Consider the following 11,205-nt stretch of genomic DNA (forward strand, 5'->3'; position numbering starts at 1 on the left):
AAATTTCACAGGTCTCAGTTTAGAAATGTTACTAAGCAGCAAAAACAGGTAAACATCCTAAATGATGTTATTGCTTTGAGAAAGATTCAAGTGCAATTCCACAAACAACTCGAGCATCAAGCTATTCATACTCAATTGTGAGGTCAAAACATATAGGGATGGTTTCCTGGACAGGGCTCATGCTAGTCCCACACTAAAATGCATGTTTCAGATGCCCTAATTTAAAAAAATCTTGCACCTTAAGTATATCAATGCCATTGTTTTGTCTCAAGATGCACACCAGTAATGTTGTTTTGTAAGGAATGTTTGAATAATCTACTTAAATGTCTTAATATATATTTAGGCCTAGTCCTGGATTAATCAAAACCCTGTCCGGAAAACTGCCCCATAAAGCGCAATATCTTTAGTTAGACTTTAACACAGAAATACATAATATAAAAAATTTTAACAGCAAACTGTACAGTAGCCGGTCATATATATATAACCTTTTCAACAAATTTTTTCACTTTAAGTGCAAAATTTCAGTTGATAAAGCTAATTTTATAGGTCTTAACAATTAAAGTATTTTCAACTTAAAATTTCCACTTAAAAAAGTTTTTGCACTTAAAGGATTTTTTTTAGTGTTATCAATGATTTTTTAAGTAGATCCAACTTTCCTTTTTTACAGTTTTGTTTATATATATGATATAAATTTACTTTGTCTTTACGCTTGGAAATTTTTTTGAGCATATTTAACATGTTACACATTCATACAAATGGACTTTCCAAGCTGAAAGCTTCAACTATAGGTTGAAAAGTTTATGCATCTATTGTAAGCGTCCTCCTCAGACCATGCCCCTTAATCCACTTGCTCGAGAGTTGCTGTAAAAACTTCCTCCACGGCCTGCAGCAGTTTTATCCCACCAAAACAAAGGACAATTTCATTTGAATGTCAACTTCACACTTTCTCATCTCTATATTTAGGTAATGAAACTTTAAAAAGCAAATTCCACGCAGTGATACAAACCCATTTCAGACGGTCCACTTGATGTTGAATTCAAAAAAAGCTCAATGTAACGATGCTCTAGAGAAATACAATGCAAAGAGAATTACAGCAGAACATTTTGAGAGCAATACTTTGTTAGGAAATAGGGAGAGAACTTACGCATGTGATTCTTGTCTTTTGACATGGCAGCCACGGCATCTTCATGAGACCCAAATTCAACATCTGCCTCTCCTGTTGATTTTCCATTGGGCCCTACGTCAATGTGCACCCTCAGAGGGATCAAAGGGGAAAAGAACTGAATAAAAAAAGAAGTCTACTCTTACTTAAGGGCAATAACATATTTACTTTGAATTAAACCACATGCAACGGCAACATCTTTCTTACATTCGCCACATCTCCCTCTGTAGCACGAAACGGTAGACCTCTCATGTGCACAAAATGGCCACTATGAAAGCCTGAGTTTGAGTTGCTGCTGTAACCATGACCGCCCATTCCTCCTCTTCCTCTATCACCCCGAACACGCTCTTCAAACATTCCATTACTAAAGCCGTAGTTGTTAAAGCCATTGTAGTTGTCAAACCCACTGTATCCTTTTAAAGCAGAGACGAGTCTTAGCTAATACTGTATGCACTCCATAAAAGCTATTCTTCACAGTAGTCATAAAATACCATCTATCATTACTGTCAACTATAATTTTATGAACACTGATACATCGCATACCACCACTATAGCCACCTCCACTGCGTATCTGGTCCAGGACAGCACCTCCTCTTCCAGGCCCAAAGAAGCCTCCGCGTCCCATCAAGGGTCTGTCATATGGACTAGGCCTCTGTCCCATCATCCTTCTGGGTACTTCGTAGTATGCACGCATTTCATTTCGGCTGCTCTTGAATATTTCTATGTACCTGAGTGTGTTTGAATGCAAAGTGTTAATGCGTTTTACAATATAAGCTGCTGAAAGTTTGTAACAGCATTGAGGAAGATTAGGGAAGACTGTATTTGGGACCCACAGACAAATTTTTATAATTGCATCCGTACAACAGTTCTTGACAGTTTATAACCAGAGCGAGGAAGTTAACCTTTTATGGTTCCCAAAAGGGCTGAGATTGAACTTTCTAAAAGCCATTTCAAACATAATTGTCTTTTAAAGGGATAGTTTACCCAAAAATGTAAATGTAGTCATCATTTACTTAACCTCATGTTGTTATAAACCTGTATGAGTTTCTTTATTCTGTTGAATACAAAAAGAAGATATGAAATCAACTGTGTGGTTACCATCCTTAACTGAACAACAAAAGGGTGAGTAAATGATAAACAAAATTTTCATTTTTAGGTGAACCATCTCTTTAACATATTTTACATTGCCTTTAATAAAAGTTTTTTTGTTTGTTTCTGCAGAATGTGTTGCCCAATGTCATCATTAGGACGTCATATTTCTACCACAATTCCTTTTTCCCATGACACTTTTTAATGTAAAATTATACATTTCAAGCATAATAAAATGATCATACCATCTTTTTCCAGAGCAGTAAGATGCATGACCCCCCTCCCCACATTAAAGATAGCATTATCACCCATCCCAGTCTTGCCGGCCCCACCTGTGCCCTATTCTTTCCTTGTGTTTCCCCAGAGCCTTTTCTGCTATCTCCTTTGAGGCAAACTGCACGAAGGCTTCCCCTGTGCTCCTCCCCTGGTAGTCCATCGGCAATGTTATCCCATTTGGCACGATTTTCAACCCTTTAACCCAAGGACAAATAACCCCACATGGGGAGACATGTTAAAGAACCGCAACATTCTCATCTGCAGAAAATAAATCCCCCTTATTTAGCCCCTAAATCATTCCCTCGTTCAGACAGAAAAGCCCTAGATTACACCACTAAAGATATTTCCATCCACACATTTCAATTACATGTACTGAAGAAGGAATTACATTTAGAGAATCAACACAGATTAAACAAAGCTTTAAGGGTGTTGGTGACATTATGGAATTAAATGTATAGTTCACCCAAAATTAAAATTATTTCAGCATTACTTACCTTTAAGTTGTAACAAACCTGCATACATTTCTTTGTTTGGAAGATATTATGAGCAATATTTGTAGCCAAACAGTTTTTGAGCACTGTTGACTTCCATAGTATTTTACAGGTTTGTAACAACTTGACAGTGAGTGAATGATGACAGAATTTTCATTTTTGTGTGAACTATCCCTTTAACATAACCAAACAAGGTCCCCCCATTATGGTTCATATGAGAACTAATTTCAGCTTTCATTTTAAAGGTTTCTTTTTAAAAGAAAGAAAGAAACCTTCTAAATAAAAGCTGGCCAATAATGTATTAAAGTGTATTAAAAATGATTTGAGGTACAACTGACATAAATTCATGATACTGTCCAACATAAGCCACAGAAGAATGTTATAATCATATAAACTGAATGTGTGCAAGCATGGATTGGGTTTAAAAATTGCACATGTACCTGAAAAAAACTGTACAATTTCTTCTTTACTGCAGCCGAAAGGCAATCCTCTTAAGCGAAGCATGCAACCACTACAGCTATCATAGTCTGTAGGGCTGCATCGTTTTAGCACCCAATCCATCTCACTGCGATTTGATTTGAACACTATGGAAAAAGCAGGTAGAAAAAACAGTAAACAGCACATCAATGCAATAAAAACCAATACTAAAACAGATGTTCAGGCATATGATATGGTTTAAAAGTGCTCTGCTTTATATCAAAATGAATGGCAATACTCTACAGAAAAACATACCTTCAATATAACGATGTCCCATGTATTTGCGATCTTTGGACAGAGCTTTTTTAAAGTCCTCTGATGTTTTAAGCTCCACAAATGCCTCTCCACTCGGCCTTCCCTCTTTAGAGAAGGTAAAACACACCCCATTCACTTTCCCCACAATGTCACAATCTGCAAAATGAAAAGGAGGAAAAAATCACTGGTCATTAGACACATAACTAACGTCAAGAGATGGCTTCTGTCTTAGTGTATACATACCTGAGAAAAAGGAAGCCACTTCCTCTTGTGTGCATGACCAAGGCAAACCACGGATCCGCACTACATATCCTTCATCATTATGAGACATGTTTACCTTATCAGGCCTGTAACTGGAAAACACAAACATACCAATTCTGATAAACTGCAATGTTTAAAGACATTGATGTTATTTATGTAAGCTATGTTGGCGTTATGATGACACAGGGGTTGTGTCACGAATCCTAGTGAGCAGCCTACATGTTATAGAGAGCAAATATAACATGGGCATTGTCTCCTAGACTAAACTGAACGCTACATACCAAAAATACTGCTATTTTGGGTAGTTTATTATTTTGAGTCATAGCCATGTTGACAAGAATGAGAGTGATTAATTCAAAAGACCACTAGCTTAGCATTATTGCATCGTCGCCTGTCATGTCATGTCAGGTAAGATATTAACTAGCTAGACAAGTACTAACCCCCTAGTCTAGGTCCACAATCTGTAGACTTTAAAACTTAAGTGGCTAGCTAACAGGGTCTACAGGTTAGCATTCTGCAACCCAACAGAACTAGTTCAGTCCTGCGTCAAACTGAACCGAAACTGAGTGGTGAACTTATCGTAAAAGAACGCCTGACAGAACCCATGACCCACAAGTTGTCAGTTTCCGGGACGAAAACAAGCACTTTAGCGATCCAATATATACAATTTATATTCACAGTTGAATGTATTGAATCAACATGAAAAGTACATTATACAATAAAAGTGCAATATAGCGATATAGCTACATAAATATGTAAATATCTCACCGATCGCCTGTCCTCTCAGGTAACCGTGAACGACAGTCCAGCAGTCCAGATTGTGAAGTCTCGCGAGATCACGGTTGTTGGAGGACGTTGACCTCGCTGCAGGCAGACAGAACGGTCTGAGGTGTGAGCACTGAGCAGTGCCTTCAAGCAAACAGTCAGTTGCATTGAGGTAAAATTGTAATGTTTTCAGTCACCAGCCCTATATATTAACTCCGAACAACACGTTAGACTATAACCAGCAGGGTTGCGTAAGAGACTTTTTTTAAAGCTATATGTGCAGGGTAAAATAAAGGTCATATCCAAATCATATTAGAGTAAACCATCTTTTGTCAAAAACTTTATATTTTATATGAAATACTAAAATGTGCCAACTTTGACAAGGCTAAAAACTTTACAAATTATAATAAAGCAAAAAAATATATATATATAGAATTTGCAACCAACAAAAAAAAAGGCTGGTTGCAAATTCAACTAGCTTTAACACCTAATGATACAAACATACCATCTAAAGTGAGATTCTGAAACACTGCAACCTGTAGCTTTAAAGTGAGGCCTTACACCATTGGGGTCAAAGTCTCAGTAAGCACTGAACTATGAAAACATAAAAGTTACCAGACCAAATCTTCACAGATATTCACAGAGTAAGAGAATTACAATGGAGATTCCAGTATTTACTGTTGATGCCTTTACCAATTTACCTTTCAAAGGTAATCCTGCTGCAGTATGTCTGATAGAGAATGTAAGTATAACATTACCCAGGGCACAATCTTATTTTGTGGATTTGTGTCTTATTGTTAAATATATATATATATATATATATATATATATAGTTGCAGTTAGGATTTTTATATACCTTTTTTATATTTAGGAACTTCAAGATGAGTTATATCAGAGCATTGCTGCTGAAATGAACTTATCAGAGACTGCTTTTATCACAAAACGCAATTCTGTGGATTTTTCCTCAGGTACTGTGTGCAGCTGAGACACATGTGGTTAAAAATACACAAACAACTCTGATAATCACACGTATTTCAGTATCTGCAATACGGTCACATATACACTGAATTTTTTTTTATAATTTTTAAATTTGTTAGATCTTCATAATTTAATTATGTACACCAGTTTTCTTAATATACCGAATTAATGTTAATTTCATTTTAAGAAAACTTCAATGTGGAACCGGTGTCCACATGTTTGTGTGTGCTTCACAATAAAGAAGGTTTATGTTTTTAAAGGTGCAAGGTTTGGTTTGCGATGGTTTACCCCCAAAACTGAAGTTCCACTTTGTGGTCATGCAACACTGGCCTCAGCAGCTGTGCTGTTTTATATTAAAAGTAAGAAATACCTGTCTTTACACAAATACTTAACTCAGAGGTTTTAAATTATTTTAGAGAACCTTCATTATAACATATTATCATCACACAGACAATGTGAACCCTGTTGTTGTGTTTGAGACTTTGAGTGGGGAGCTGTGTGTACGTCAAAATGAAGAATCTATAATCATGGACTTCCCCTTAAATAAACCAAAGATTCAGGTATGACCAAGGAAACCTCACTCCAACCAATCCAAAGTCTCATAGTGTTGATCAATTACTTGAGGCTGCTGATGTTATGGGTTCATGATTCTTTCTTTTTTGTAGGCCCAACACGAAGTCAAGAATCTTTTGAGGGCGAGTTTGGCGGTTATCAATTTCGTATCATAATTTGGGGGTTTTAATATAACATCTTAGTGGAAATCAGTCTTTTTATTACATTTGCAGGCTGCTGTAGGAGACTTACCCATTCAGGATGTGTGCTATTCTGAAACCACTAAGAAACTGATGGTTTGTCTAGCTGATACTTGTGAGAGGTACTGCTTTACACATTTCTAAAATGAAATAACATGGATTGATGTCACAATCTTTGTAGGAATAAACGAGATACGTAATGTCAAGAATAAGTTAAAAAAAGATACAAATAAAGAGCATCATAAAGAGAAAAGCTTTTTAAGAAGAAGAATTTAATATGCAGGAACTTACAGTATATATTGTCAGTAATTATGTTAAAAAAGGCTGCTCTTGGTTTTTCATTAGCTAGAACACTTTGCAATGTTAACTGTAAGTTATTGGCAGGTCCAAACTTACATCTTTGAAGCCAGAAGCAGATGCCCTGCTGAAAAATGAATCTACCGGTAAAATTAAAGGTGTCATTGTTACTATGAAAGGAGCACCAACAGCACAGCCTGGATATGACTTCTACTCTCGATACTTTGCCCCTTGGGTTGGTATCCTTGAAGATCCAGTCACCGGTAAGCTTAAATGGTCACAGTTAAACAAAGTAAATGTGGAAGATATGGTAAAATTTCAATGTAAATCCAACACTAAATGTCCTTGAATATAATTTCATATTTTCAAAAGTTATTATTTATTTCATTTCTAAAAGGGTCTGCACATACAGTTCTAGCTGGTTACTGGTCTGAGAAGCTCGGGAAAAAGAAAATGTTAGGTAAAGACTTAATTTTCCTTCACTGCTTTATAATACACAATGTATATAAAATGTAACACATCAGAGTCCATATTAAAGAGAACATTTCACAAGACTTTTTTAAAGATGTAAAATAAATCCCCAGAGTGCTGTCCCCAGAGTACGTATGTGAAGTTCTAGCTCAAAATACCATATAAATAATTTATTATAACATTTAATAGCCACTTTGTAAATAAAAATGTGGTGTTTTTGGGTGTGTGCTGTTAAATGTTAATGATCTCTGCACTAAATGGCAGTGCTGGTGGTTGGGTAGTGCAGATCAAAGGGAGGTATTATCCCCTTCTGACATCACAGGGGGAGCCAAATTTCAATGACCTATTTTTTCACATGCTTGCAGAAAATGATTTACCAAAACTAAGGTACTGGGTTGGTCTTTTTCTGATTTTCTAGGTTGATACAAGCATTGGGGACCCAATTATAGCTTTTAAACAAAGTCTGATTTTCATGATATGTCCCCTTTATTGGAAAAGAAATACTGATCATGTAAGTCCATATAAATTCACTCATTTAAAACTAATGTGTTGTTTTTTTTCTGGTTCAGCTTACCAGTGTTCCAGTCGAGGAGGGGAGCTGGAACTGGAGATAAGAGATGACGGTCGGCTGGACATTAGTGGTCGTGCACAGATCATTCTTCGGGGAACCCTTAAACTCTAAACATACTCTCACATTTAAATTTGAGAAAATTCTGATATCTGACTGAAGATAACTAGTTACTTTTTTGCTTATTGTGTAATCTTTTCTAAAATTGAAAAGTTTTGTGATTAGTGTTGAAAACATTTAAATCTTAAATTGCAAATGGCATACTGTCTGATTATAAACTTGAAATCTATCAGTCAAAAAAATAATGTTTATAATAATAAATTATTCATTTATTCAACATTATTATAGCAAAAGCCCTGCCTCAAAACAACAAGTAATTAATACAATTATTGTACACTAACATACTAGTTAATTTGAATTAATAAAACATGGTCTACTGGTGTCTTCTCATTTGTTGTCCCTGAAACTGCATTACAATAATAAAGAGGAACTGAAATAATCAGACATTAAAGGACTCCTTTACAACGTTTCAGTGTCTGTAACTTTAAAATGACGCAGTACATTGTGGGGTCAAAGTCAAATGCTTTTAATTACTGCTGAAGGTGACACACAGAACCTCACTGTCAATTTTCTAAACCTTATAATCAATGGAGATTCCAGTATTTACTGTTGACGCTTTTACCAATGTACCTTTCAAAGGTAATCCTGCTGCAGTGTGTCTAATAGAAAATGTAAGTATAAAATTACACAAGACAATCATAGGTGTGTGTTTATCCTTATAGTGCAAACTTGTTTCATTCATTATTTTTAGTAAAAGTTTAAATGTGTTAGCAGTAAAGGTTATTATATAATGTGTCTGTGAAATTTAGGAACTTAACGATGAGTTGTATCAGAGCATTTCTGCTGAAATGAATTTATCAGAGACTGCTTTTATCACAAGACAGACTTCTATGGATTTTTCTTCAGGTATTGTGCAATTGAGACACGTGCACAAAAACCAAACAACTTTAATGATTAATATCATTGTTTCTATTCTGTTATTGATGTGTTTCTGTTACACTGCACACGGTGGAAAGTCAAGTTAAGTGTTACAAATGTAAATCTGTCTTTTGCATACTTGGATAGGTGCAAGGTTTGGTTTGCGTTGGTTTTCCCCCAAAACTGAGGTTCCCCTCTGTGGCCATGCAACATTGGCCTCAGCAGCAGTGCTGTTTTATATTAAAAGTAAGATTTTCTCATCAATTTATTTGTTTTAAAATTTGTAATTGTATAAAAAATGTTGAATCAACAAAATATCACACAGACAATGTGAACCCTGTTGTGGTGTTTGAGACTGTAAGCGGGGAGCTGTGTGTACGCCAAAATGGAGAATCTATAATCATGGACTTCCCCTTAAATAACCCAACGCCTCAGGTATGACCAAAGGCAGTGGCGTAGCGTCTGGGTATGCAGGGTATGCATGTGCAAAAGGGCCCGGGCCAATAGGGGGCCCAGCCCTGGGCCCGCCCCAGCTTTTATTAAAAAAAAAAAATTCAATTTCATTTTTATTTGTGGCCGCAATAAATATATTTTGTATGCATATCATGTGTAGTGATTTCTTATTTCTACATAATGTCTCATTTCTCCGTCATTTCTTGTTTTTTACATGACGCATCGCCGCGCCAAAACAAAAAAAGGAAAACACAGTGTGAGAGGTTAATATAGCGGCTATTTACATGAACATTAAAGATGGACAAATATAAAACATAAAACTAGTCACGAGTCAAAAACTACCCAAAACATTTAGTTTTTCTTTATTTAAATCTACCCTTTAAAGTGAAAAGTAAAGTAAAAATATTTGACTACCTTATTATAAGTATATGTTGTTAACAGACCTGCGCGCCACAGTTAACAGTGCCAACAGGCAAGGTTGGGGCGGGGCTTTGGCTTAAGGGGGCCCGTAATTTTTTTTGCATAAGGGCCCAGGACTCACTTGCTACGCCACTGACCAAAGGACACATCTTTACTTACAGTAACCAATTAAGAGTATCAAGATTAATCAAGTACTGTAGCTGCTGTTATGGGTTCATGATTCTTTCCTTGCAGGACCAAAATGAAGTCAAGGAACTTTTAAGGGTGAGTTTCCCAGTTATACATTTATATCATAATGTGGGTTGCTAGTATAACATTTGTCGTGGTGGAAATCAGTCTTTTAATATATATTTGCAGGCTGCTGTGGGAGACTTACCCATTCAGGATGTGTGCTATTCTGAAACCACAAAGAAACTGATGGTTCGTCTCGCCGATACATGTGACAGGTAATGCTGGACATTCAGAAGCATTTTTTTTTTAAGTCAATAATTTCTTTATTCTAAATATTTATTATTATTAGGTCTGAACTGATGTCTTTGAAGCCAGAAGCAGAAGCTTTGCTGAGACACGAGACCACAGGGAAAATCAGAAGTCTCATAGTTACATTAAAAGGAGCACAGACTGCTGAAACTGGACATGACTTCTACTCCCGTGTCTTTGCCCCATGGGTTGGGGTACCTGAAGATCCAGTCACCGGTTCGTTCACACAGTTCTACAATATAAAGAACATGTGGGAAATGTGTCTGAATAAGCCATATGATGACCATTAAAACAGATGCTTGCTTACAGATGTAATTTCACTTTATTCCTAAAAGGGTCTGCACATTCAGTTCTTGCCGGTTACTGGTCGGAAAAACTTGGGAAAAAGAAAATGTTGGGTAAATCTCGCTTTTTCCTTAACTGCATCATTTTATAAATATACACAAACATTTATTACAAAGGGAAATTAATACTTAACACTTCTCCATATAAATATGTTATATTTACATAAATAAAATAGGAAACTGCTCTGAAGAAGGTACTGTAGTAATATCTCCTGTTTGTTTCTGGCGCAGCTTACCAATGTTCCAGTCGTGGAGGGGAGCTGAAATTGGATATAAGAGATGACGGTCGACTGGACATTAGTGGTCAAGCACAGATTATTCTTCAGGGAACCCTTAAACTTTAAACAAACTCCCACAGTCTACTAAATGAATATAAAGATAGATATGCTAGAAATCATATTTCATCTCTCTTTAAATGAATATGTAGGAACATTAGTTGTGTACTATTTAATAACAACCAAGTCCTTAGATATGCTAATTGTTTTGTTGTACTGTTTAACAGTTGCATCTAGAATAATAATTCAATTCACTTTGTTACAATTGTTTTATTAAACAAAACATTAAAATATTTTTAGAGCATGAGAAATAACATTGCAAAATACAAATATAAACATTCATACTCTTAATTATAAAATGTACATACAAAAACAGATGAATAAAACACAACATGAATAAACATCACCAGTGT

At 35.8% G+C, this 11,205-nt stretch overlaps 3 protein-coding genes across 4 annotated transcripts; 2 read left to right on the top strand and 1 right to left on the bottom strand.

The window, feature by feature from the left end:
- Positions 1–472: 472 nt before the first annotated feature.
- On the bottom strand, positions 473–4,956 carry hnrnph3 (heterogeneous nuclear ribonucleoprotein H3 (2H9)). Of its 2 annotated transcripts, XM_065296851.2 has the most exons (10): positions 4,780–4,956; positions 3,994–4,103; positions 3,751–3,906; positions 3,459–3,602; positions 2,584–2,722; positions 1,706–1,890; positions 1,370–1,575; positions 1,145–1,280; positions 1,007–1,063; positions 473–883 (listed from the first exon to the last, which is right to left on the bottom strand). In XM_065296851.2, exons 2-10 carry the CDS (start codon positions 4,079–4,081, stop codon positions 825–827), a joined length of 1,170 nt encoding a protein of 389 aa, XP_065152923.1. In that variant the 5' UTR covers positions 4,082–4,103; positions 4,780–4,956; the 3' UTR covers positions 473–824. The 2 variants fall into 2 exon arrangements, with proteins under 2 accessions (XP_065152923.1, XP_065152924.1); XM_065296852.1 differs by lacking the exons at positions 2,584–2,722; positions 3,751–3,906; positions 3,994–4,103; positions 4,780–4,956 and having other exon boundaries at positions 3,459–3,593.
- A 401-nt stretch (positions 4,957–5,357) lies between these two features.
- LOC135787114 (phenazine biosynthesis-like domain-containing protein) lies at positions 5,358–8,282 on the top strand. The gene is made up of 9 exons (XM_065296855.2): positions 5,358–5,518; positions 5,648–5,744; positions 6,015–6,113; positions 6,205–6,314; positions 6,420–6,449; positions 6,540–6,628; positions 6,891–7,066; positions 7,201–7,263; positions 7,844–8,282. Exons 1-9 carry the CDS (start codon positions 5,435–5,437, stop codon positions 7,954–7,956), a joined length of 861 nt encoding a protein of 286 aa, XP_065152927.1. The 5' UTR covers positions 5,358–5,434; the 3' UTR covers positions 7,957–8,282.
- Positions 8,283–8,426: 144 nt separating this feature from the next.
- On the top strand, positions 8,427–10,887 carry LOC135787115 (phenazine biosynthesis-like domain-containing protein 2). Its single transcript, XM_065296856.2, has 9 exons — positions 8,427–8,573; positions 8,712–8,808; positions 8,968–9,066; positions 9,146–9,255; positions 9,928–9,957; positions 10,051–10,139; positions 10,214–10,389; positions 10,509–10,571; positions 10,749–10,887. Exons 1-9 carry the CDS (start codon positions 8,490–8,492, stop codon positions 10,859–10,861), a joined length of 861 nt encoding a protein of 286 aa, XP_065152928.1. The 5' UTR covers positions 8,427–8,489; the 3' UTR covers positions 10,862–10,887.
- Positions 10,888–11,205: the final 318 nt, after the last annotated feature.

The sequence above is a fragment of the Paramisgurnus dabryanus genome, chromosome 20 (assembly GCF_030506205.2).
Source record: "Paramisgurnus dabryanus chromosome 20, PD_genome_1.1, whole genome shotgun sequence".
NCBI classification, from domain to species: domain Eukaryota; kingdom Metazoa; phylum Chordata; class Actinopteri; order Cypriniformes; family Cobitidae; genus Paramisgurnus; species Paramisgurnus dabryanus.

Excerpts from the sequence above, each read along its gene's own strand:
- hnrnph3 (XM_065296851.2), bottom strand. The coding sequence starts at position 4,081 with ATGTCTCATAATGATGAAGGATATGTAGTGCGGATCCGTGGTTTGCCT. Across the intron at positions 3,907-3,993 it reads AGTGGCTTCCTTTTTCTCAG|ATTGTGACATTGTGGGGAAA; the intron begins GTATGTATACAC and ends TTCATTTTGCAG. Across the intron at positions 884-1,006 it reads AAGTGGACCGTCTGAAATGG|GCCGTGGAGGAAGTTTTTAC; the intron begins GTTTGTATCACT and ends AAACTGCTGCAG.
- LOC135787114 (XM_065296855.2), top strand. The coding sequence starts at position 5,435 with ATGGAGATTCCAGTATTTACTGTTGATGCCTTTACCAATTTACCTTTC. Across the intron at positions 6,114-6,204 it reads TGTGCTGTTTTATATTAAAA|ACAATGTGAACCCTGTTGTT; the intron begins GTAAGAAATACC and ends ATCATCACACAG. Across the intron at positions 6,315-6,419 it reads TAAATAAACCAAAGATTCAG|GCCCAACACGAAGTCAAGAA; the intron begins GTATGACCAAGG and ends TCTTTTTTGTAG.
- LOC135787115 (XM_065296856.2), top strand. The coding sequence starts at position 8,490 with ATGGAGATTCCAGTATTTACTGTTGACGCTTTTACCAATGTACCTTTC. Across the intron at positions 9,067-9,145 it reads AGTGCTGTTTTATATTAAAA|ACAATGTGAACCCTGTTGTG; the intron begins GTAAGATTTTCT and ends AATATCACACAG. Across the intron at positions 10,572-10,748 it reads TGGGAAAAAGAAAATGTTGG|CTTACCAATGTTCCAGTCGT; the intron begins GTAAATCTCGCT and ends TTTCTGGCGCAG.